This window comes from Heterocephalus glaber, unplaced genomic scaffold, assembly GCF_053883595.1.
Source record: "Heterocephalus glaber isolate CG9 unplaced genomic scaffold, H.glaber_assembly_v1.0 deba00001614, whole genome shotgun sequence".
In the NCBI taxonomy this organism is placed as follows: Eukaryota; Metazoa; Chordata; class Mammalia; order Rodentia; family Bathyergidae; genus Heterocephalus; species Heterocephalus glaber.
This window is the reverse complement of record NW_028258385.1, coordinates 238306-263597: the sequence shown is the minus strand read 5'-3', so window position 1 is coordinate 263597 and position 25292 is coordinate 238306. Positions and strand designations below refer to the sequence as shown.

At 45.3% G+C, this 25292-nt stretch overlaps 1 protein-coding gene across 8 annotated transcripts in view; it reads left to right on the top strand.

Annotated features, from left to right (window-relative positions):
* The window catches only part of Raf1 (Raf-1 proto-oncogene, serine/threonine kinase), a 64835-nt gene that overhangs the window by 38628 nt on the left and 915 nt on the right, over window positions 1-25292 (top strand). For 2 of the 8 annotated variants that reach the window (XM_004870441.4, XM_004870442.4), the window contains exons 2-17: window positions 2028-2260; window positions 5473-5585; window positions 7545-7647; window positions 7941-8098; window positions 9562-9660; window positions 11679-11832; window positions 12407-12466; window positions 14640-14667; window positions 14775-14902; window positions 15238-15355; window positions 21566-21650; window positions 22169-22345; window positions 23432-23478; window positions 24622-24740; window positions 24927-25058; window positions 25142-25276. In XM_004870441.4, the coding sequence (XP_004870498.1) occupies window positions 2054-2260; window positions 5473-5585; window positions 7545-7647; window positions 7941-8098; window positions 9562-9660; window positions 11679-11832; window positions 12407-12466; window positions 14640-14667; window positions 14775-14902; window positions 15238-15355; window positions 21566-21650; window positions 22169-22345; window positions 23432-23478; window positions 24622-24740; window positions 24927-25058; window positions 25142-25276 (1863 nt within the window). In that variant the 5' untranslated portion in view covers window positions 2028-2053. Of the gene's footprint in view, window positions 1-2027; window positions 2261-5472; window positions 5586-7544; window positions 7648-7940; window positions 8099-9561; window positions 9661-11678; window positions 11833-12406; window positions 12467-14639; window positions 14668-14774; window positions 14903-15237; window positions 15356-21565; window positions 21651-22168; window positions 22346-23431; window positions 23479-24621; window positions 24741-24926; window positions 25069-25141; window positions 25277-25292 lie in introns of those variants that run through there. The other 6 variants (XM_004870444.4, XM_087196791.1, XR_002391146.2 and 3 more) reach the window with 5 other exon arrangements.

Genomic DNA, 25292 nt, shown 5'->3' with positions numbered 1-25292 from the left:
CATAATAAGTACTGTGTAGGTGCCATGCAGGTGGTTGTTACACTGTATTGTTTTGAGAATAGGAAGAACAAAAAAGTGGTATGTGTTCAGTACTGAAGCACTTAAAAATATTCTTGACCTGTGGTTGTTTGAATCACAAGTGTGGAACCTACAGCTCTGCAGGAGGCTGTTAATACCCAACCTGTCCTGATTCGAGAGTTTACCACATAGTGGGTATTCAAACAGGAACTTGTGGGTGAAAATGAGGTTTGTAGCCTGTAGTTTTGTTGCCTCGGCTCTGACCAAACGACTCCTGTGTCACTGCTAAATGTAAGAAGCAAGGCCTCTGGGTAGAGTGGCCCAGTTCTGAGCCCCTGCTCTGCTACTCAGAAGTGGGGTGTGTGAATTTCCTCAGCTTCAGTGGAGATGCAGTTCCTACCTGGAGCATCCCTGTGAGGGTTATGGTGCATAATGGGAAGGAACGTGTGCTGTGTGCACTGCTGCAGACCAGCAGATCCTAGTCAGAGGTGGCCATTGTTAATAAGACTAAATAAGTTTCTGAAGGAGAGGGCCAGGGATTTGGCTCAGTGGTGCCACTGCCTGCTTCTCAAGGACAAGGTCCTGAGTTCGATCCCTGCACCAAAAAAACCCCAAAGTTTCTGAAGGAGGCTTGAGGAGACTGTTAACCTCAGTTTTCTTTCTTTCCACCCGTTCCTTCTCCCTCTCCCCCTCCCTCCCTCCCTCCCTCCCTCCCTCCCTCCCTCCCTTCCTCCCTCCCTCCCTTCTTCCTTTCTTCGTTTTTTTGGTACCGGAGATAGAACTCCAGACTTTGTGCTTTCGAGGCAGGTGGCGGAACCACTGAGCTAAATCCCTGGCCCAACCTCACAGTTTTCAGGAGGGAACCAGCCATTTGCTTCTGCTAACTTGTAAGCCAGTATGAGGGGCTTGCTGGTCCTCATATCTGAGACAGAACATCTGACTGACTTGGTGTCATTGTGTGAGCAGCTGTGGACCCACAGCAGTTATCTTAGTGCCTCAGTAAAACACTGGGTTATCTGGAGTTAGGTGGCTCTTTCTCCTTTCTTCTGATTATAAATAATATTTGCTTCTGTACCAGAACTGATAGTGGCAAATTAATAGACTTTAAGCAGATATGGAATCTGGTCATGTTACCTGTTCCTGCGTTTTCTCAAGTAACATGGTTTAAAGAAAAAAGCCAGGTGGGCCGGGGATTTAGCTCAGTGGTTTTACTGACTGTTGTGCAAGTGCAAGGACCGGAGTTCAATCCCCGGTACCCCAAAAAAAAAAAAAAAAAGCAGGTGTGGCAGCACAAACCTGTAATCCTAGCATTCTGGGAAGCTGAGATAGGAAGATATCAAATTTGAGACCAGTCTGGGGAGCTTAGAGATTTAAGCAGACCCTGTCTCAAAATACAAAATTTTAAAAAAGGAGGGGCTTGTAGCTCGGTTCTGCTGCCTGCACTGCAAGAGCAAGGACCAGAATTCAATCCCTGGTACAAAAAAAAAAAAAAGCTATATCCCCTGGGGATATAGCTCAGTGTGCAGGTCATGGATTCAGTCCCCAGTAAGGATGTGGAGAAGAGGGGATTAAAAAAATCTGTGGTGTTTTTATAAAAATTAAGTGAGGTAGTTAATATGTAGGGTATCTAACACATATCTTTGAAATATATTTTCTTTCCTTAATAAGTCCTTTAGCCAGGCATGGTGGTGTAGGCCTTTAATCCCAGCAGTCAGGAGGTTGAGGCAAAATGATCGATGTGAGTTCAAGGCCAGCCTGTACTACTTAGCGAGACCCTGTCTCAAAAATAAACAAATGAAAAAACAATGTTTTTTGACTTCTGGTCCCCATTTTCCTCATTCTTGGCTTTTGCATGAAATATTTTTTGGAAATTCACTATTGTAGAAGTTCTTTTTTAATTTGTTTATATATTATAAAAACTCACCACTATTTTCATACCCTCTCTTTATATCATGTTCTTTGGTTAAGTGCTTTTGTTTTAGGATTATAATTATTTTTCTTTCTACCAGGTTTCATTACTACTTAAGCTGCATCCATGGAGCACATACAGGGTGCTTGGAAGACGATTAGCAACGGTTTTGGACTCAAGGACGCTGTGTTTGACGGCTCCAACTGCATCTCCCCGACGATCATGCAGCAGTTTGGCTATCAGCGCCGGGCCTCAGATGATGGCAAACTCACAGACTCCTCGAAGACAAGCAGCACCATCCGAGTCTTCTTGCCGAACAAGCAGAGAACGGTGGTATGTGCATGTTTCTTCTAGGAAACCCAGCTTTCGTCTGCCTGTAGAAAACAGTGTGGACCTCATTGCCCAACTGTGGGCAGACAGAATCTCATCACTTAGGGGCTTTAGAAATTGATTTTTCTATCCCATTATACTATCATTCCTTCCAAATTCCCTACTTTTCCCTACCTGGTGACCTTCCTTCTGTTTCTCTTGCTTGGAGTGGCTTCTCTGTCAACACATTCAAATAGGGGACATTTCTAAGACTTATTTGAAAAGTTTGTTTAATTCATTTATTTGATTTTTGTTTTGTTTTTTGAGACGGGGTCTTGCTTTGTAGTTCAAACTGGCCTTGAATTCACAGTGATCCTCCCAAGTGCTAGGATGACAGGCACGCACTACCATGCCCACCGTACCTGCTGTTTTCTATTAATTTTCTTTCTGACCTTTTGAGAGGTCAGATAAGAATTGTGTATGTCATCGAAGTCTGAAGACCATCTGGCACTTCTCCTGGCTTTTACTGTCTTCCCCATAACCAGCCAGTTTAGGTGTGTGGACCCATAAAGCCCGGCCCACATTTGAGATGCCTCCTTGCCTTTTCTCATCTGAGTTATCTAACAAGTTACACAGTATTTCGAGCCTCTGTGTCCTGACATTTGTGAAATGCGGCTCAGACTTAGTGCATTGGCAGCTCTGATTATTTTGTAGCTTTTTTGGTCACTGATACAGCTCTTGATGACTTTCAGGTTGGGAACCAACCTCTTGATGGAGAGGCTTTGCTTCTGAAGCTCATGCCAAGGCTCTGACAGAGAAGGGTGGTCTCTCCTCTGTCAGGCCACCTGTGGGAGAGCCAGCTTCAGAGGGTGGAGAAGCCACCTACAGGCACCCTCGGCCATCTATCCTAGGAGGCTTCTTCTACTCAGAAACTATTTGAGGAATTCATTGGGGGGGGGCATGTAGTAAAGAGAAGGAGAGGATGGATGTGTGATTTTAATAATGTTAGAAGTAATAATTCACTTTTATAATGTTTTTAAACATATCTGCCTCTTTGACCTGCTGCTGCTGCTTCTAGTGAATGAGTAGAACTGCATTTTTAGTCACTTGACCAGCAAGTTAAATGCAGATTCTTGGGCTTCATTCTAAAATAACTTAAGTCTGGGCTCTTGGACATGCTGGGCGGGGAAGCTGAGAGCCTATATTTTCACAGGTTCCTTGTGGACCCTTCCACCAGCACAAGGGGGTGCCCTCCTGGACTAGAGCACTGGTGCCTGGCACTTGTGAGGCAGAGACTGACATACACATGGGTCTCCTTGTGGAGAGCGCTGCTGCCCAGTGTGTTCTTGCCGTTCTCCTTGCTCTCTGTGTCTTGCCTTCATGCTTCAGATCAGTGTTTCTCACTTTTTTTTCCTTTGGTGCTTTTGAGGCAGGGTCTCACTATGTAGTTCAGGCTGGCCTTGAACTCACAGTGATCCTCCTCCTGCTGCAGCCTTCCAAGCACTGGGATTATAGGAGTACGCCACCATGCCCGGCTGTTTCTCTCTTGTTTTGATGGAAGTTAATGGAATTTTTCTGAGGCTATCACTGCTTCAAGAAACTTTCATTTAAAAATACAAGGATAGATTAGAATAGTGATATTCTACCCATCATCCAATTTGCACTTAGTTAATGGTGGCACTTGTTTAATCTCTCTACACTCTCCTTTGTAATTATTTTGACACTTGTCTGAATTATTTTGATATGTACAAGAAACCTTTAAAGAATGTTATTTTAAAAAAAGAATTTAAAAAAAATAGGTAATGTATTTATATTGGTCCTCTCAATAAACCCCAAGTTCCTTAAAGGGTTCCTGTGATATCTACTTGAAGAGTCAGGTGGTCTCCATTACCCTGTTGTTTGCAGCTTTTCCTCTCCCACATAGCTGAGGGAAAGAGCACACCATCCAGAGCAAGGAAACTGTCCTAACCTCCAGAGGAGCTTTGGTAGTTTGGAAGAAATCTTTCCTTTTATTCCAGATTTGATCCTTCAGGAGAATGTTCTTCTCTTGACTCCCATCATGCTCTGAGTATAAATTATCTTCTACAAGGTTAGATTTTCCTGTACTGTGCTCTTATTGCAGAGCCCATCTCTATGCTTCAGATATTGATTACCAGGCAGATAAGTAGCAAAATACGGCCCTGTGAAACCTCCTTATATTGGTCCTTGATGGGGCTTTCTATTACTTCAGGCACTTTTCTTCAGGTCCATCCTAGTTTCATTGTTGCTACTTTGCATCCTGACGTGGTGGCCCTTACTGGAGCCTGGTAACTGGGCAGGCCCAGCACCTCTGTGCTGTTCTTTGTGCATCTGTCTCTGTCCTAAGCTAGCCAGGGAGGGGCTGCAGGAGCTGGCATGACTTCTGGTAGCTGCAGCTGCTTTGAGGGGGAGGAGGAACTACACTGTGGGCTCAGCACTGCACATTTAATTCTGCTCACTCTAGGTGCCTCATTTAAAATTAACTTTCTTAGCTTTGAAAACAAAATGTAGAGAGCTTCTATCTGTAAACTTTGAAAGATTTTAGTTGAAAATTCCATATGGCTGCCATTAACAATACCAGCCAGCCTGTTGAAAATAGGTATTTTAAAATCATAGAACTTGTGTCATGTTTATTACGGATCATACTGGCGTGTCTCCCTTCTTCCTGTAATGTCATCTTGCACACACATTGGCAAGTTGAGCAAATTAGAGGTAAATTCAGAGAATCTCACTGTCCCTTTCCAGCTGTATTCTCAGATGTTAACACCTAGGGGCACATCTTTCTACACTCCTCATTAATAATCTTATTCTTTGTATTATTTTGAAAAATATTTTGCCCCAATGAATATTTCATGGACTACTCCTCTCCCTCTAGTTAAACCCTAGTAAGCTGCACAGTGGGCCACCATATGGCTGTTCATATTTCTTTTCTTTTTTTTTGGTACTGGGAATCAAACTCAAGACCTTACACTTGCCAGATAGGCACAGTGCCACTGAGCTAAATCCCCGGCCCATGGCTGTTCATATTTCATTCAAGCTCGCACCTATTGCTGGACATTCAGGTTGTTCCTGTGTGCATATACACATGTGTGTGTACCATTTACAAGCAATGCTGTCATAAATCTATGCACACCTCACAGGCTGGTGTGTTTATTCCTGTGCTCCTTCCAACTGGTGCTGCGGCCTGTGTGGGTCCTGAAGGTGGCCTTTGTTTGTAGGTCAATGTGCGGAATGGGATGAGCTTGCACGACTGCCTTATGAAAGCGCTCAAAGTGAGGGGCCTGCAGCCGGAATGCTGTGCAGTGTTCAGACTTCTCCATGAACACAAAGGGTAAGAGCTCATTATTCAGGATGATGATTCCATTCAAATAATTGTGCTAGCTTCCCACAGAACAGTGATGGTGAACCTTTTAGAGACTTGAGTACCAAAGTGCAACCCAAAACCCACATATGTATTGCAAAGTGCCAGCACTGCAATTAAACCTGAATACTGAGGTTTTAGTTCATAAAAAACTCTAACATCTTTTGTCTTAAAAGAAAAACACAAAAAACCCCCACAATAACCCATATGCCGTAGGTTCACCACCACTGCCATAGAATATCATGTATTCATATACTTTTGTTTATAAAGAGAATTCAAAAATAGGGTACTAAGAACTTGTAGTTACTGTATCCTTGGAAATTCCCTTGAAAAATAAAATACATGGTGAATCGTTGATGATATTTTCATGGATGGAAATAGGAATGTTAGAATATAGATTTCTTGATAACAAAGATTTTTTTTTCGTTTGCTCTAAGGCATTACATGGAGTGGGTGATTGCTGTTCATAGGTAAAGCATGCTACTCTTAGGAGATGAGCTCATGCGATTCACTGGTGCTTTTTTGTTGGGGCTACTGGAGGTTGAACCCAGGGCCTAATACATGCTAAGCACATGGTCCACCCCTGAGCTCCATCTCTAGCCCCTCTCACTCATTTTTATTCATTTTCATGTGTATTGAATCCTTTCTGTTTGACAGCTATGGGGCTAAAAGATAGATGCAGGAGAATTTCTGCTTGGAGGAAGACTCAGCTGATTTCTGATAGTAGTTGCAGGATAGCGGCTCTGAGGTAGGAGTAATCCCCCCATAGCAGTTATCCAGTATGCTTCTCCCAGTTGGGGAGACCTTTACAGAAAGTTCTTTCAACTTTGCTCTCTTGTGGAAAGCAACACCTCTGTCACTTATCTTCAGCTTCTGTCTTTATGGTTTCGAGAGATCCCCCAGACTAAGAGAATAGCCCATGGCATGAATCTGCTCAGAGGGTGAGCTTAACTGTCCATTCTTCCCAAGCCAGCCCACAGTGTTCCTTAAGAACCAGAGAGGTTCTGAGACAGTGAAGGCCTTGTTCGCTCTTCTCCAAAGCTTTGTTGATTTGGAGGTGGCTTGGATTCTGTCTAGGACAGATAGTGTCTGGAGCTTGATCAAAAAGTGATGTCTCCCCTCCTTCTCTTCATTAGGACAGAACAGGACTTGAGAGTGTCATGAAGTGTCCCAGACATTGTACAGGGAATTATATTAAGGGTGGGTTACTTATTGGGGGTAACAGGAAAAATGACTTGAGTAGGTTGTCCAGTAGGTGATGGGAGAGGCTTGGAGGTATTAGATCTGCATTATTCTCTCCTTACCTGAACACAGCCAGCCTTCAGGAAACGGGCAGGAAGGAGACAAGACAGGAGAAGGGAACTAGGGGATACATTTTTCTGTCTCATTTAGCCTGGGTGCAGCAAGAGTGGTCTCAGTAAATTTTAAGACAGTTAAATTTCCCTTTGACTTATACTTGTTTTTATAGGTCCTGTGAACAACTACTCATCTGAGTTTACTGTTAATGGCAAAGTATACTTGCGGTTCTTTTCTATTTTGGCACTTTAGTAATTTTTATAATCCCCTTTGCAGGATTTCAGGATTTTTATGGGATTTTTAATGTCACAAAGTCTTCTTTAATGTGTATTTACCTTAATATGAGATTGTTGCTTTTTATGTTTAAAGAAAACTTTATTCTAAGAGCACAAGCTTTGAAGTCCAACAGACATGGATTCCAATGTAGGCTGTTTTCTGGGAGCCCCAGATTTTTCCTTTGTGAGATGGGTGATAATACCTACTTTACAGGTTTGCTGTATGGATTATATAGCTATTTGGACATAAGTTGTATTTAGATAGCACACAATAAAAGGTAGCTGTGTTACTCACATTGGACTTTCAACTTGCTTCAACATTTCCCTTTCATGTTATGTTTTTTAAAACCCTCTTTAGTAAAAAAGCACGTTTAGATTGGAATACTGATGCTGCCTCTTTGATTGGAGAAGAACTTCAAGTAGATTTCCTGGATCATGTTCCCTTCACCACACACAACTTTGTAAGTTGCAGATCTGTTTTTGTTTCATAGTGTATTGAGTGCCTTGGTTTGCATGATAGGAACTTCTGAGAGGTGAGGTAATAAGCACGTACATTGTTGGATTATTTACAGCTCTGGTTGTGCTGTTGTCTACATCCCGTTAGAGATATACTTTAATTTCTGGTTATGAATTGTGCAGATTTTGGAAACATGACTCTTCATTTGTATAAACTCTTGGAGACCTGGGAGGAAATGAACTATCTTGAGTCATCTTTCCTTTACTCAGCACAGTTTAGCCCTGTGTCTTATTACAGGCTCGGAAGACGTTCCTGAAGCTTGCCTTCTGTGACATCTGTCAGAAGTTTCTGCTAAATGGGTTTCGGTGTCAGACTTGTGGCTACAAATTTCATGAGCACTGCAGCACCAAAGTCCCTACCATGTGTGTGGACTGGAGTAACATCAGACAGCTCTTGTAAGACACCGTCGGCCCCCAAATGGAAGGGTGGGGTGTGTAGATGCCTTTGTGATCTGGAAACCACCTACATTAGAAGCATGGTAGTTTTGAAACTAGCTATTTTAGTGTGGCATTGTAACCCATCATCCATCCAGTGGATGGTGGCATACTGTGATGTGGGCAGGGATGAGCAAAAGGATGTGAAAGCTGAAAGGTTTTTCACCCTTTCTCCTGCTAGTACATCTACTAGATAGATAATAGACTCTGTTCTGTGTTTTGTTAAATATGCCGAATGGGCCTTATTGATATTCAGGAGTAGAAAGCACAGCTGGCTGGGCATTGTGGCCCACACCTGTAATCCCAGCATTCTGGGAGGCTGAGGCAGGAGGGTGATGTGTTGGAGCGTACCCTAGACAACTGAGTGACTTAGCAAGACCCTGTTTCAAGTAACTTTAAAAAGGGCCAAGGATATAGTTCAGTGGGAAGGTGTCTTGGGTTTTTCAGTCTGTAGTGTATACACACACACACACACACACACACACCACCCCCCACACCAAAGTTGGTGCTGTTTTCTTCATCTCAAACTGAAGAAGACGTTATTTGGGCTTAAACAGGTTTTAATATAAAGTTTTGAAAGATTCATACTTTTATCAGGGGACATACCAGTTACCAAATTGTATCTCATACAGACAAAATAGTTTATTAAATAATTGAAAATTGAAAGTTTACAGTAAAAGCACACGTTTCAGAATGCCTTTTAAAAACTTACTGTGAAAAGTAAAAGTTTCTCCTTTACTGAGAGTACCAGAGAAGCCAAGGGAGCATTTCCTTAGTCTACACTGGGAACATCCTTTTTGCTTTCATGGTAGTTGGTGTTGACTGAGCTTGAGTAGCACAGAGGGCACACACTTAGAGTCCAGCGGCTGCATCACCATGCCAGTTTTGTCGTTACCTATGACATACCTGAGCCTTAATTCACACCCCCTGAAAATAGGGGTATTAGCCTTCCTTGCAGTATTCTGAGATAGCATGTGACAGCACCGAGTGCCCCTCCATGGAAGGATGCTGCCCAGATAATGTCACCTCACTTTTCCTTTTGTTTAGGGCATTAGGTGTTAAGTCTGTTTTTTCTTCATGCTTAAACTTCCCTGTGTGTTTCCAGAAAAGCTCTCTGTTCCATAGTTTGTAAAATGCTCTGCTGTAGCTTTAAAATGCATTCTTTTGTTATAGCTGGACGTAGCACCAGCCTGTCCTAGAGATGCCCACAGGGGCCTGTGTGTTCCTTGGCAGGCCCTGTTGCTCACATCTGCTATCAGCTGGACCCTGCCACTGGGGTGGGCAGTCCTCTTCCTCCAGGTGCCAGAGTGGTGGAGGAAATGTGCCTGGGGAAAGCACTGTTCATAGCTGGGAGTGGGCAGGGTGGCTGAGCCTCTTTGAGGTCCCTGCACATCTGTAAACCAGTCTTTCCCTGATTTCTTTAGGTTGTTTCCAAATTCCACTATTGGTGACAGTGGGGTCCCAGCACTACCATCTTTGACAATGCGTCGGATGCGAGAGTCTGTTTCCCGGATTCCTGTTAGGTAACGTGTAACTTGTAGCCTTTCTTTTGGGAAGCCGTGTTGGGCAGGGGGTGAGGGTCGGAAGCCCTAAAGTGGAAGACAAGAGCTCCTTGCATTCCCTCCTCTGTCCTCTGCTGCTTCTTGCATCGTGGCCAATGGTGGAAGTGTCTCTTTGTGGCCCCGTAGCTCTTAGATTCTGGGAAGTGACTAGGACTCGAGTCCCGCCTGTTACTGTGGTACATTTTTTAGTAACTGGTTACCTTTGAACAAGCCTGAGAGCCTACTTACCTTGGTGGCTGAAGAGGAGGCTTAGTAACAAAGTAACAATGAAGCCTTCCACTATGAGTGCTTCTTAGGATTTTGTATTGTTAAAAAAGAATCTAATTAGATCTTCAATATAAATACCCTTTTAAAAATGCCTGTGAGTTTCCATATCACTTGTCTTTCTTTTTTTATTTTTTCATATCACTTCTCTTTAATGCTGTTTTCTTGCTTCACAAATTAAGAGTTTGAGTTCACATCTTGCTTGGTGTGTTATACATGAATTTAGAACCTAAATTGAAGTCAACATCTTTGTCAGAAATGTCTGTCTTTAATGTCTATGTCATCAGGTAACATTTAATAGCTGTTGTAAAACAGCTGGGGAAATTGTTAAAGACAGCATTATCTTTGAACAGGGAATTTGCCGGGCATTGGTGGCACATGCCTGTAATCTCAGGAGGCAGAGGCAGGAGGGTTATGAGTTCAAGGCCAGCCTAGACTACATAGCGAGATCCTATAAAAAGAACAAGGAATTTGTATTGAAATGATATATATTTGTATATGACTTTAACTTTTTGATAATTTAAAAAGCACATTAGACCAGAATAGTGTGCTTGCCTCTGAAAATTAGAAGAAACTAGGTTTCTTTTCTCATATTTTTTCTTTTCCCTTCTTTCCTTTCCCCTACTCCTCCCACTTCCTCCTCCCCTTTAGACCTTTTCTTTCTGAGAAGAAACTAGATTTCTGAAGGCATACATACAGGATTAGTTGGAAAGGTGACTTTCAAAGTGATAGAACAATTTGTCTTATGAAAACTAGCCTCTTATCCCTTGAATTCATATATGTTACCTGAATCTGAACATAGCTTAAACTAATCTTTAAAGCAGATAATAAAAATGGTCTTTTGGTGCTGGGGCTGAAAGCCAGAGTCTCATACATGTAGGCAAGTGCCCACCCCTGAACTGTGCCCCAGCTGCAACTGTTGTGTCTTGCTTGGTGATGCTGGAGATACAGCCCTGGAGAGCAAACACTACACTCAGCTATGTACTAGCCCCAGATGTTCTACCTTTATATATATTCCCAGATTGGTTGGTAAAGGGGTGGTTGTCACATTGGCTGAAAAAAGCCAGTGATTTATTTAAGCTAGGTATTTCAGATCTAGGACCAAGTTGACAGTAATTCCCTTTGTGTTCAGGTTTAGGGGACAGTATTTACAGTGGGTAAATGTTGGCCTTTTTGCAAAGGTGCTCATCAGGTCTAACCATCTACTCCAGAGCTTCTTTAGCGATCTCTGATTTGGTCTCTAAATGAAACTGGGCAGGTTTCAGCTAGGTTAGCAGGTGGTATTTGGCAAACGTTAATCTGTTCTTTAGTAGAGATGCTATAAAAATTCTATGTATTGTATAGAGCTGATTTATTGGAAAGAAAATGTGTAATGTATTATTTTTCATGTGAATTATAAGCTCATGTGCTAGTATTTTTATCTTCAGTAATTTGTATGCAGTAGGATCATGTATCTTAGTTGGTAAAGTGCTTGCCTGGCCTGCACAAGGCTCTGAATTTGATCCATAGCACTACAGAAACAACAACATTTTGCATGCAGAAGCACCTAGATGGAAGAGACTTTTTTAAATGATGCATTGAAAGAATGAGACATTTTATAGTTCAAGTTTTGTCCCCATGTATTTTAGTGAAGTGCAGGCAGCTGAAAGACTGCACCAGTGGGGTGGGGCAGCTTGAGCACCAATCATGGAGTCTTCTTTCTTCCCCTTGCCCAGTTCCCAGCACAGATACTCCACACCCCACGCTTTCACTTTCAACTCCTCCAGCCCCTCCTCCGAAGGCTCCCTCTCCCAGAGGCAGAGGTCCACGTCCACACCCAATGTCCACATGGTCAGTACAACGCTGCCCGTGGACAGCAGGATGATTGAGGTAAGGAGCTCCGGTGTGGTGATCTATGTCGGTCACTTCATAGCTGGGGCTGCTGGTAGGGGTGAGTTTTGGGTTTCAAATCTGATTGGGAATGTTGCAGTGTCTTCTCAGGCCCCTCAACTTAAATTTTTTTTATTTTTGTTTAAAATATCTGTACATAGTCAGAATAATCAGGTTAGTATATTATTCAAGTAGAGAACTAAAACTTCCTGAGGAAGTGTTCACAGTTGAACTCATTCTTCCCATGTCAGATTGGAATAGTTTTTCATTGAGGTACTGCAATAGAGTCATAAAGAGTAGTTTTATTTTGATGTGGGGAAGAAAGCAGTGATGGAGAGGTACAAATTCCTTAGAAGACTTTTAAATGACCTCATTCGCAAATGAAAGGGTGGAGTCCTGGGAGTTAAATAAGCAGCTATAGAAGTGCCCAAAGCTAGTGTTTTCAGACCTTTTCTTTTCTTGGCTTTTTGTTATACTCTGTTTGTTTTCTACTTCATCTTTAATAGTAACTGAATATACTTAAACTACTTCCTTTGTTCTTTATTCTTCTTTGTTTCTCATTGCTTTGGACTAGAATAACAGCCTGAATGCTTCTCCCAGGGCGTGGTCCAGAGGATTTTGTGTGAGGGGAAGAGTAGGTATTTTTTCTTCATGCCTTTGTTTCCTTGTCATTAACAGGATTGCTAAGATTGTCATTACTTATTTGGCACTCAGCATTCTGTCCCTGCACTAGAGCCCAGGAGTGTGGTCACTGTTCCCTGGAGAGTCCTCAGTGATAAGCTTATCAGGGAGAACTGTGCTTGCTTTGCACCTTGAATTATTCCTTGAAAACAATCAGGGACATCTGCCACCTGGGGTGTGGTTTATCCTACTCAGCCTGCAAATCACTTGTCCTGCCACTGAGGGGGCTGTGTATAAGCTGTGAATTTGATTACTGTTTTGTCACTATGATCCCAGTAATAATACAGTAACAAGCCAGCTAGTTGTCTTCTGTTACATGATTTGTTCCTGCATAAGCATTCTTTTTTTTTTTTAAGTTTAATTTATCATTTTTACTTATAGATTTTTTTTTTTTGGTACCGGGGATTGAACTCGGGACCTTGCGCTTGTGAGGCAGGCGGTGGAACCACTGAGCTAAATCCCCAGCCCTCTGCATAAACACTCTTAATACTTGGAGCATTAAAAGTGAAAATTCTTCAGTTTTTATTATACAATAAATGCCATGCTTCTTTTAAAAATCACATATGGTTCAACTCTTTTCTTTGGGTGGTACTGGGGTTTGAACTCAGTGGTGCTCTATCACTGAGCTACACCCCAGCACTTTTTATTTTATATTTTGAGACAGGGTCTTGCTAAGTTGTCAGACTGGCTTTAAAATTTCAATCCTCCTGTCTCAGCCTCCTGAATAGCTGGGATTTCAGGCCTGTGGATGATTTAGCACTTTCAGCATTTTTAATGTGACATTGTTATTTTTTTCAAAGCATTTATAATTCTAAACTAATATTTAGATTATAGAACCATAGAAGAATTCCTTCTAGGATAAACCTATCCAAATGTAGTTACAGTGCAGTTAAATAGGAGCTATTAATGAATACAGGGAAGAAAATTACTGTGACATGAAAGGACAAAATCTTTGTATACGTGGGAATATAATTCTGGTTAATAAAAATATGTTTTCTATGCTTTGACTACAAAGAATAGACTAGTTGGCTGATGAAGCTATCTCTGCTGAATATTCTATTGAAATCCAGGCTATGTTTGGCCAGTGTTTTGCCTTGCTAACAGTTACCCTGCCATAGCTAAAGCCCTAGTGATTCCTGTACTTCCCTTCTTCCTTGCAGGCAAGGTGGGTACTGAGCTGGCCAGGGCTGGGAAGCAGAACCAGGCTTCATTGCTAAGTGCTGAGGATGCTGGGCAAGCGGGGAGGAGGGTAGGTCGTTCATGGTGGTTTTCTCTTGTGAAGAAGTCATGGACTAGGTCATTCTAGCTCCACTGTGTGGGTCAAGCATCTTGCCTACACTAGCATTACACAAAGCAAAGTGCACAGGACTTCCCAAGAAGATGTCCTTTTTGAGGGTAAGGGGCATGTGATTTTATATTATTTTGTTATAAATTCCATTCCCAGGGAAGATTTTTAAATTAGGATCTAGGTTTAAACTGTTTTCTGAATAGTTCCCAATGAGTTTCCACAATGGCCTAATGTCACACCCTGCGGTGTGAGGTGGCATACAGTGGCTCATCCCATGCTTGATGCTGTCTGGTTGTGTTTGGGACCCTGGCCACAGTTCTTGGTTTGTTCACCTGTTTTCTCATATGTAAAATAGAAGTTTTGGACCAGAGGACTCATGACCTGTCACGCTTTCCATGATTCCAGTCTTGAGTGAAGTCATGGTGTGTGCCCTGGCTGACTCCATCTTCCAGTTGGGTTCCCCTAACTCTTAGTGCAGGAAGAGGAAGCTTGGCATGAACGTCATTGCCTCCCTACCTGAGACTGAGCCTGGGCAGAGGCTCACCGACAGTGATGTGCCAGCCTTCCAGGAAGGGTGCCTTTTGTGTGCGTTTTTTCTGTGAAAAAGAGTGCAGTTTCTATTGGATTTGAAAGATTAATGTCAGGCCTCCTAGTGGTTAAAAGCCAGTTTGGGAGAAATTGGCCTCCAGCATTTGGTGAATTTAATCGAGGGAAATTGATTAGTATATAGGATTAGACTTTCTGTGTGCTGGAGGTTTTGTAGTCTACTTCACTCCTACGTATCCCCCCTGTGTTCCTTCTAGCCCATAGGTTGACCAGCTTTCCTTTTCTGTTTCAGGATGCAATTCGAAGTCACAGCGAATCAGGTACTTTTCCGTAGTCATTTAGCAAACAATAATAGACATTTCTCTCTATACTGTGTATCTCCTGTGGGCTTATACACGTGTGGATGCTGTTTGTCTTGTCCATTAAGCCTCCCCATCAGCCCTGTCCAGCAGCCCCAACAACCTGAGCCCAACAGGTTGGTCGCAGCCCAAAACCCCTGTGCCGGCACAGAGAGAACGTGCTCCAGGACCTGGCACCCAGGAGAAGAACAAAATTGTGAGTGTGGCCCACAATCCTTCGTGCTATTAGTGCTCTTGTTGGAAACCAGAGTGTTCTTAACTTATTCTAGGACAGAACTCTAATAAGATATGCTTAACGAGTGAGATAATAAATCTTAGTGCCAGTTTTGGCATGCTTGCTTAGGAAACTTGCCAGTGTGCCCCACACTAAAATGACATTTTCTCAAAGGCAGTCATGACAGTTATGGTTACTGAGTTTGTCTTTAAAGATGTGGGAATGGGTGGGATTGGATTGACCTTTGCCTCAGTACCCTAGCTGTTAATAGACTGTTGACTTCCGTGGAGCTTGTTAACAATCTTCCCTTATTCCAGAGGCCTCGAGGACAGAGAGATTCGAGTTACTACTGGGAAATAGAAGCCAGTGAAGTGATGCTGTCCACCCGGATTGGGTCAGGCTCCTTTGGAACTGTCTATAAGGGCAAGTGGCATGGTAAGTATAGGCCTCCCTGGGCTGCGGGCTTAGGGCAGATGGGTACAGGCCAGAGAGGCCTTGCAGCAGTGCTCTCCCATGGGGACTAGGCCACCTCCGAGGCTGGAGCTTAATAGTATCTGCGTGAAATTTCCCAGCGTTCTTTGTAGGCTCAGGGTGCTTCACTTGGGATGATAAAGTTCTTGGGGCAGTTAGAAATTGGTGAACAAGAATTGAGCTCTAGTCAAGTGTTGGAAACTAAATCCAGTCTGCTCATGAAACCTGCTGGGAAGCACCTGCTGTGGGTGGTGGGGATTCTAGGAACTCAGAGCTGGAAAGATCCTTGCAGAGTGTGGTGTGCAGGAAAACAGGTCTAGAGAGTGGACTCACCTGCCCCTGGTGAGACGGCCAGGCCTCTGGAGGGAGCTGCTGCCGCCTGGCCTTGTGGTCAGCTGTGGGCGTCCTGGCAGGCAAGAATGTGCAGACTTGCTTCTCAGTGGAATGTGAGCACTATGCTTCAGTGGAGACACTTTGTCACTTGGAAGGAAGGTGCTATTTTAACTTTTAGTTACAGCTTGTATGTTTTGGCAATGTTCAATATTTTGGCAACATACTTAACATTTCTGTGTCAGGATTTTTAATGCCTCTGGCTTTAAGATGTTAGCAAATATAGGCAGTATTTTCTTGGAAATGTTGCATGTTTCCAAAAAGTCATCTCTTCTAAATTCAGATTCTAATCTAGCAAAATCCTAAAGTGCATAGGTGCCTGTGTTTCTGCTTTGTATGCCATGACAGCTATCTTTATAGATAAATGAAGAAAGTAGAGAGAAGTAAGTAGTAGAGAGAAGAAAGTAGAGAGAAGAGCATCATGGGAACATAGCATTGAAATTGATGATGCAGAAAACAAACTCTTCAGTGTCCTGAGTTGGCACGGCTCTTGGCCATTGCAGCCAATCATCTGAGAAATCCTGGTTCTTAATGTCACAGGGCTGAATGTTGGTAATTTTTTATGCTTTCTTTGCCTTTGAAACTTGTGTCTTAAGATACTGCTGCCCAGAGAAGTGACATAATTGCAGAGTATTTGAGACGCCTTAAACCTGTGGGGGCCTCAGGATGGAAAGTCTGCAGCAAGGCTCATAGCTGCGTCACAAGTTCCTAGAAGCTGGAGGAGGGAAACGTGGGCATTGTGTCCAGTGTTTCCATTAGGAGCAGGTGGTCCTTTTCATCCTGTAGTTCAAAGGCCTTAGCTCAAAGTTGACAGATGCAGTTCAGATTGTGCCCAATTTTGATTTTCTTTTGGTGGAGCACTTTTATTTGGGGCTTCATAGTTTTTCAAGGCCTTTATTACCAGCACTGCGTTGTAGGCTTGTTTCCTGCCCATCAGGTGACCTATACCCTTGGCAGTAGAATTATTGTAGGCTTGATGAACAAGGAACAGTGTGAATGAGAAAGAATGTGCTGCCAAGGAAGTGGACATATCTAGTTTGAGGGTTTTGTACTTTCTGTGTATGTGTCTAATTTTTGTTTACAATGCAGTGTTCTATTCAGTATCTTAAAAATGGCAATTTATGATTTTCAGTTCAAAAATTTTTGAACTCAGCCTAGCAACTGTGGAAGAAGTGACGAGGTTCCAGAGCAGTGGAGACAGAGGCTCAGCTCAAGATGGGGAGCCCCAGTCCCTGTAAAGGAGGCCCCTGTGGCCAACTCCCAGCCCCCTGGGAGCAACAGCTCTGCTCAGTGCCTGCAGCACAGGAAGGGAGATGCCTACCCTGGAGGGCTGGCTTTGGATGCTAGTGTGGGGTGCCTTGGGTCAGGCATTGACAATGCAGTCAATGAGAGAAGGGTACTAAACCTCCTTCTGTTGTAGAAAGCTGGTGTGTTTGTAATAAGGGCAGGTGACCCCTCTGGGCAGAGTAGCAGAAAGACGTGGTGTGTAAAAGTCAAAACAGGATGCCTGTCATCACAGCTGCTGAGGCGGTAAGATTACAAGTTCGAGTGCAACCTGGGGAGGTTAGTGAGACCTTGTCTCAAAATAGGTAGGTGTGTGGGTGCGTGGATGGATGGATGGATGGATTAATGGGACTGGGGATATTGCTCAGTGATGAGCACTTGCCTAGCATGTGCAAATTCCTGGTTTCAAACCCCAGTACCACTAAAAAATAAAGGTTAAAAAAAGTAAATGTACCAAGTGGGACTAGCTCCTCCTTCTGCAGTGGTCAATAAATGAGGTATAAATATCTGATATTAAAAATATGATAACTAGGAAGGTGTCTTAACCTGTTTGCACAGTGTTCCTCCACTAGAGGGGCTTCCGTCCTGATGAGCCTGTCTTAGGTTGGAAATGCTGAAGGCAGACCACAGCAACTGCGCCTGACCCCGCTGCTCACCTAGCTCAGCCCCACCATGCAGGTGGCATCTGGCGGCTTCCCCTTGTGAATCACGAGAGGATTGCATGGAGTATCATGATCCTAGGGAAAGATCCCCATTCAGAATTCTGAGATGGTTCCTGCAGAATCTGTCGATTTCGCACTAGTGTAAGGTAGAAAATGCCCGAGTCAGACCATCTGTACCACATTTGCCTCTGACTTTGCCTTGAAGAGAAGATGAGATTGTCTGCCTTAGTGATTCCTCCGTGAGCTCCCTCCCTCCCCCTCTCCATAAACACCACCATTCTCACCCCTTACACAGTGCTTGCTGGGGTTCACGAGTACCAGCCTTCCGGTGGTGAGGTGTGCCAACTTCAGGGTGCTGGCATGCTTTGAGATGGAAAATGTGTCACCATGAAGGCTTTCCTGAGAGTGAGTTTAGAAGGCCAGAGGAAGAAGCAGTCAGCATCTGTCAGTGAGTGCCTGTTGTCAGGTACCTGGGGGTGGATGTGGAAAGACTTGAGACCCCAGGCAGGTAGAAGCCAGCTTTATTTTCAGTTTCAGACTCCACAGTCTGTGCTTGAACTGTCCTGGTGTTCCCCACTGAGCTTCTCAGGACAGCCTTTCATAACTCTCCTTCTGCCTACAGTTTTATCTTAGGATCCATTCTTTTTTTTTGGTACCAGGGATCAAACTTGGGTCCTTGTGCTTTCGAGGCAGGCAGTGGAACCACTGAGCTAAATCCCTGGCCCTAGGATCCATTCATTTTTTTAAAAATTCATTAAGTTTATCGGTACATTTTAGGTATACAATATGATGACATTCATCATTGGGAATTTATACCTGTACATGATATATCTTGGTTCTTATTTTTTCTCCATTCCCCTGTTCTCCTTTCACCCCTCCACCCCTCCCTATTTACAAAGACTTTGTTTCCATTTTTAGGATCCATTCACTTTTTAAAATTTATTTTTAACTGATACATTAAACATAACAATTGTACATATTAATGTCATACCATGTAGTGTTTTGATATGCATGTACACTGCATGATGCTTAAGTTAGATTAAAACCTATCTGTCTCAAATGTTTATCATTTCTTCCTGGTAAAGAATTTCAGGTTCCTTACAGATTTTGAAATGTACATTATTGTCATCTCTAGTCACACTAATGTGCACTCATTCACAGGACTTCAGGTTCCTGTCTGTGACCAAGTGACCATTCATTGGTCACCCTTTCCCAGCTCTGGTAACCCCACTGTGCTCTCAGCTTGTACTCATTCATTTTTAATCATGTGTCTCAAACATTTCTAAAACACCATGCATTCTTCTTGGGGCTAGGAAATGAAGCAGTGAACAAACAACCCCTTCCCTAATGGAGTTCCATACTCTGGTCTGAACAGTGAGTGAGGAAAGGCAGGTATGCAGTGCAAGCCCCAAGGAAGAGGAGGGAGCCAGGCAGGTAGTGGTTTGCTCCCACTGAGGGGGAAGAGCTCTGCCAGTGAGGTCAGAGCCTGGGGTGGCCTGTGCAGAGTGGCACTCTCCAGGCTGTGTGGAGAACCCAGGCGATCCGAGAGGCTTCTTGAAGCTCCTTGGAGCGGGGCCTGAAGATGTTGGATGTCATTTGGGTGAAAGGGGTCCTGGGGGTCTGGCCACCTCTGTGGAAAGCAGGATGAAGACATTCACACCGGTAGAAAGCCCTTCTTTCTGTGGTTTGAAAGCCATTTTTCTGTAAGGCTTTGTTTTTCCATCCCAGCAGACTGCGAGTCCCTCTAGTAGCCATTTGGGGAATCCCTTACACGTAAGTGAGGCAAGAGCTGTCCTACAGAATTACAGCTCTGGGGTTTTAGTAAGAAACTGCACAGTGTGTCACCTTGTTTAAACTTGAGCTGGTTGGCAAGGAGTCCCCACCAGTGTTGCAGGGCCCTGGCTTTGGTTTGCCTCTGTCTAAATTTCTTCAGGGACCTGCAGGGCAACACAGGGCATGTGTGGAGGTAGGCAGGTTTAAAGATGAGACCACCTCACCTGATGATGATGATGGCACAAGCAGAAGATGAATGTGGCAGGCCAAGTCCTGCAGGTGGAGGATGCAGCTCAGCAGTGTCAGGCATGAAGCTACTCTGCTGACTCTGAGGGTGGAGCATGTCACCAAGTGGGCTTCAGCTGCCAGGCACCTTCTGTGAATACTCGGAGCCAGGATAGGTGCTGCTGGATGGCCAGAAGCCCTGGGGTGCCCAGGGAGAGGGGTCTGAGTGAGACCCCCACAGATCCCAGAGGGCCGTGCACACCCACCTGTGCTCCTTGTGAGAGCTATGTGCTTGGAGGACCTGGGCCACCAGCTGTGTCCCCAGCCTTGTGGCTCACCTGGCTGCCCCTTCAGAATTTCTGCCTCTGTCCCCTCCTACCATTCCCTGTCAGTCCCCACCTGCCCCTAACATGGGGTGCTGTGCAGATGTCTGCCTGCCCCTCTGACCTATGCCAGACACAGGCTGAAGTCAAGCACAGCTCCTGTCGTCTCCTCCCTTCGTCCTCTCTCCCACTGACCTAACTTTGCCTTGTGCCCTGTTCCCCCTGGAAGTCCTTTACCATCCTCCCCATAGGGGTGCACTGCCTCACATCTGTCAGAGGGAGTGGCCCTGCGTGCTTAGTCAGACCCACTTTCTGGACAGGAGGTGACTGAGCCCAGTGGGCATCCCCTGTGCAAGGTGGGTGGAGGCACACAGGCGTTATATGAGAGCCCTTTAGAACCTGCTTTCGAGCTGGGAAGTGTCCTGGCTTGGATGCCCGCCTGGGCTGCACCATGGGCTGCACCACGCAAGGGATATAATTTAATTGTATGGTATAGTTTGTATATATACATCACATAAAACCAGGAGAGTGTAGCTGGGTATGGTGGTACACACCTGTAATCCTAGCACTTGGGATGCTGAGGCAGAAGGATCACTGAGTTCAAGGCCAGCCTGAACTACATAGTGAAACTGCTGTCTCAAAAAAAAACCAAAGAACAAAAAAATAAAACAGGGCAGGTGGCATGTGGGCCACAGGCTGGCAGTGCCATCTCTCCACAGTGGGTGTGCCTGTGTGCCCCAAGCAATGCTTCTGCCTTCCCGCCCTGTGCTCACTGCTGCTAGCATCATGGGATGCTAAGCTTGGGCTTAGTAAATTGTGTCCCTGTAGAGTCCTGATAGGGAGCCCTGTTATGGTAACCACAACTATAACGATCTTGGTAACAGATGCTGGAAAGTGAAGGAGAGCTGAGTGGGGGGCAGTTCTGAGTCACATTAGCACCTGGTGGCTTTGTCTCAGGCACAGGTGTTCAGTAAGCGTCCGTAGGGTGCAGATCCTGGCCTGGACTCCAGGTTTCTGGCTGGATGGCCAGAGGCAAGCATCTCCCACAGGCAGAACCAGGCTAGTGGTACTCGTGCTGTAGCACAGCGGCAGGATCCAGTAGCCATTCCTCCTTAGGGTGCTTTTTGGTAGAGTGAAAGGCAGGGCAGCTTATTTCAATATGTGCCTTTGATTTTTGTTTTAACAAGAGGAATCTCTGCCCCTCTGCTGGCCAGAGCCTGGTTTACTGGGCTGTCTGAAGCCACACACTGGCCCCAGCCCCTAGGGCTATGGGTGTGACTGCCAGGGTGTAAACTGTGTAGTCATTGAAGCCAAGCCTGTCACAGACCTCAGGTAGGTAAGGATGGCAGTGAAACCATGGAAAGACTTTTTTGGCCACTTGATTTAGAAATTTGCAGGTCTGTTTCATCTTTATAGAGAGTAGACTGAAGAAACAATGCCTTGTATCTTCCTCAACACACCTGAAAACACCCCACAGCCCATTGGGCAGAGCGCACTGACTGTGGTCTCATTTGCAGGAGATGTGGCAGTAAAGATCCTGAAGGTGGTAGACCCAACCCCAGAGCAGTTCCAGGCCTTCAGGAACGAGGTGGCGGTGCTTCGGTAAGTTCTGCCCCTTGAGGCAGCCATGCACTGGGGTCTGGGGCTGCAGCTGCTGGCTAGTGCTATACCTGATGTGAGAAGGGCTTTCCCAAGCACTCTTGTCACGTGGACCCCTCTCTGAGCATACTGCACTCCACCCCCAGCTCTCTGGGTTTTGGTTTGACAGTCAGGAGAAATAGGTCCCATTTTTACCTTTATTTCCAAGAACATTTTATAGCCAAGTTACTTTACTCTTGAGTTTCAAAACTTCAGTGTCATATCCTAAGTTGCTGCTCTGCCCTGCAGGAGCTGGTTGGGTGGTGGTGGATTCCACAGGGGAGGGAACCTGAGGCTCATGGAAAGCCATGTCGCTGGTCATAGAGAACGTACCCCTGTGGACAAGGCCAGCACTGAGGACGGTGACACCATGGCTGAGACCCCAAGCTGGGGAGTGGGCTGCTGCCGGTGGTGGCAAGGGCACACAGGTGTGGGCTGTGGGACAGTGGAGATTTCCTGAGCATCCTCTCCTCTCTTCCCAGCAAAACAAGGCATGTGAACATCCTGCTCTTCATGGGGTACATGACGAAGGACAACCTGGCTATTGTGACACAATGGTGTGAGGGCAGCAGCCTCTATAAACACCTGCATGTCCAGGAGACCAAGTTCCAGATGTTCCAGCTGATGGACATCGCCCGGCAGACGGCTCAGGGCATGGAGTAAGTATGAATGGCTGAGCACCAAGTTGGCCCTGAGTGGGAGTCAGCACTGTAAGAGCCTTTCAGGTGGCCTGCATGGTGGCCGGCAAGGAGCCTTGGGTGAGGTTCAGGCCCTGGGTCCTCACCGGCTGGGTGTGCTTGGGAATCATCCAGAGCCCCCTGAACACTGCTTGGAGGGCCTCTGCTTAGGCCGGTGGGCAGGGCATGTTCCATGTTTCTCCACATAGGGGTTGGTCATGTACTACTTTTGGGTCATTTATTCTCCCTTCAGATAAGGCCTGTAGGGATCCTCAGCACCTCAGTTCCACACTGCCCTCTGGCCTGTGCCTGGCATGGTCCCCCTCTGGCCCAGCTGCCCATGGACTCGTGGGGCGCACACCTTCGTGGATCTTTTAAAATTCCTACAGCAGGTGCCTTCATAGGGAAGTGAATTTTAAGCAATACGTAGAATAATACCTCTTTAGAAAATTGATATAATTCACATACTATAGAGTTTGCCATTTAAAAAGTGTAGTGTTGGGCTGGGGATTTAGCTCAGTGGTTCCGCTGCCTGCCTCACAAGTGGAAGGACCTGAGTTTGATCCTTGGTACCAAAAAAAAAAAAAAGTGTAGTGTTTATCACTACTCTCTTGTCAGCCAGAAAGACTCCTTGGCATTCACTGTCACCCTGTCCCTCCTACCCCAGCCCCTGGCCCTCTCCTTCCTGTCTGGTTTTGTACATCCATGTAAATGGAATCCTAGCTGTAAAACGTGGTCCTTTGTCCCTGCCTTCTCTTACTTGGTTTCGTGTTATGTGTCTGAACTTCATTTTCTTGACAACTAATGCTCTCTCTCAGGGACAGGCCATGCCATCCTGTTCCATCAACCAATGGACACTGCGTTATGGTTATTTTGGAGTAAAACTGATGCTTAAAGAAGCACCAGTACGTTTGTTTGTGGCCTCCCTTGGGGGGAGCAGTGATGTGGACTAGGGCCAGCCCACTGTCAGTCCTCCCAGGGCCAGGCCCGCAGGTGGCTTCATTTCTTAGCTGTGGTTTGAAACTGCTTGTGTCCGGTCGTTTTTAGTAGATTTATTTCCCTTCACAGCTACTTACACGCGAAGAACATCATCCACCGAGACATGAAATCCAACAGTATCCTTTGGTGTTTGTGTCATTGGATGGCTCAGTTCAGACTTAGCAAACAAAGGAGATTGTTACCACGAGGACCTTAGTGCCAAGGGGCAGCTTTTTAGGGAAAGAGGCAAAAAACAGGAAGAAACAAGTAAAAAGGTTGATGTTTAGAGAAGCAGTCCTCAAGGCTGACCTAAGCCAACTTTGCCTATGGCACTGTGAGGGGCAGTGTCCAGGAAATATGACTTTCTTTTCTAGATTTTTCTCAGCAGTAGTGATTTGAAAAGTGTTGGGACTTGAAATAGGCCTGTTTTTATTATAGTCTTATTTCTAGTTTGTGACAGTGTGTGTATGTATCTGGTGAGAAAGTAGCTATAAGCTACTTTGGGAAGATTTCCAAAATTACTACTGAACATTGTCCTTGAAGGTGTAGTAGTTTCCTTAGAGGTCATGGTGGTTTCCAAAGCTTTCCTGAGACTTTTAACATTTCATAGAATGTAAAAGGAAATTTTCACGCTAAGCAGCGTGGCATGTTAATGGCTCTCCCTCTGGAAGAAGCATGCTTCTGGGCAGGGGGTGCGGAGTTGATCAGAAGACGAGGCCTATTTGGCTATTTTTGGGTACTTGTCTCAGGCACAGAACACCTTCAATGGCCAGCTTTTTGGGCAGCAAAATACTACACCATGACATCAGACACCACCAATTTAAATAGGTGTGAATTTCTGGGCTAGGTCACAGTCAGATGTACACTGTCTGACTTCTTTACTTCGGTTCCTTCCAAGGGAGGGAGTTGCCTTGAGGTCTCCAAGTGGGAAATTTTGAATGTCAGCCATTAGCACTCAGGAAGGAGCTCTGTCTCTGCTGGCCCATGAACGCCAAGGGTGGGCAGTTGCCAGGCCATGCTTGGCTCCTGAATCACACAGGAAGGTCATGAGGGAGGGAGCCCCCACCTAGATGTGGAAATGGGCAATTCCCACCCCTCCTGGAAGAAGGGAAGTAGAAAGTACTTTTCTAAACTTCCCAAGCCTAGATGCAGGGCAGAGAAGGCTGGGCTAGGGTTAGGTAAAGGTCACTTAGGTAAAGGTCACTTGTGAAAAGCACCTTTGGGAAGTTTTTCAAATTAGGTTGATTATTTTGAAGCCAGAGTCCTTAACAGGCATTGAGATATATTTCTCCACGAAGGCCTAACAGTGAAAATTGGCGATTTTGGTTTGGCAACAGTGAAGTCCCGCTGGAGTGGCTCTCAGCAGGTGGAGCAGCCCACTGGCTCTGTCCTGTGGATGGTGAGGAGGCTGGCAGACCCGGCAGATGGGGGCTTCCTGACGGAAAGGAGAGGAGGGGTCGGGTTGGAGTTGGTATTCTGGCGATAACTGGGCAGACTGTAAGCCTTGAACTGGCTTTAGCCACCACCTGGCCCTGGTGTCTGTGGGAACACAGCAAGGTGATGATGCATGGGTCTGTCCCCACAGGCCCCAGAGGTGATTCGAATGCAGGACAACAACCCATTCAGCTTTCAGTCTGACGTTTACTCCTACGGCATCGTGCTGTATGAGCTGATGACGGGGGAGCTCCCCTACTCCCACATCAACAACCGTGACCAGGTGACATGCAGTGAGTGCCTTGGCCCCCAGCTGCCTGTGAACCCCCAGGGTCCCTCCCTTCACTCACTGCTCTCTCCCCTTAGATCATCTTCATGGTGGGCCGAGGTTATGCCTCGCCAGACCTTAGCAAGCTGTACAAGAACTGCCCCAAGGCCATGAAGCGGCTGGTGGCAGACTGTGTGAAGAAGGTGAAGGAGGAGCGGCCTCTCTTCCCCCAGGTGAGGCCTCAGAGGG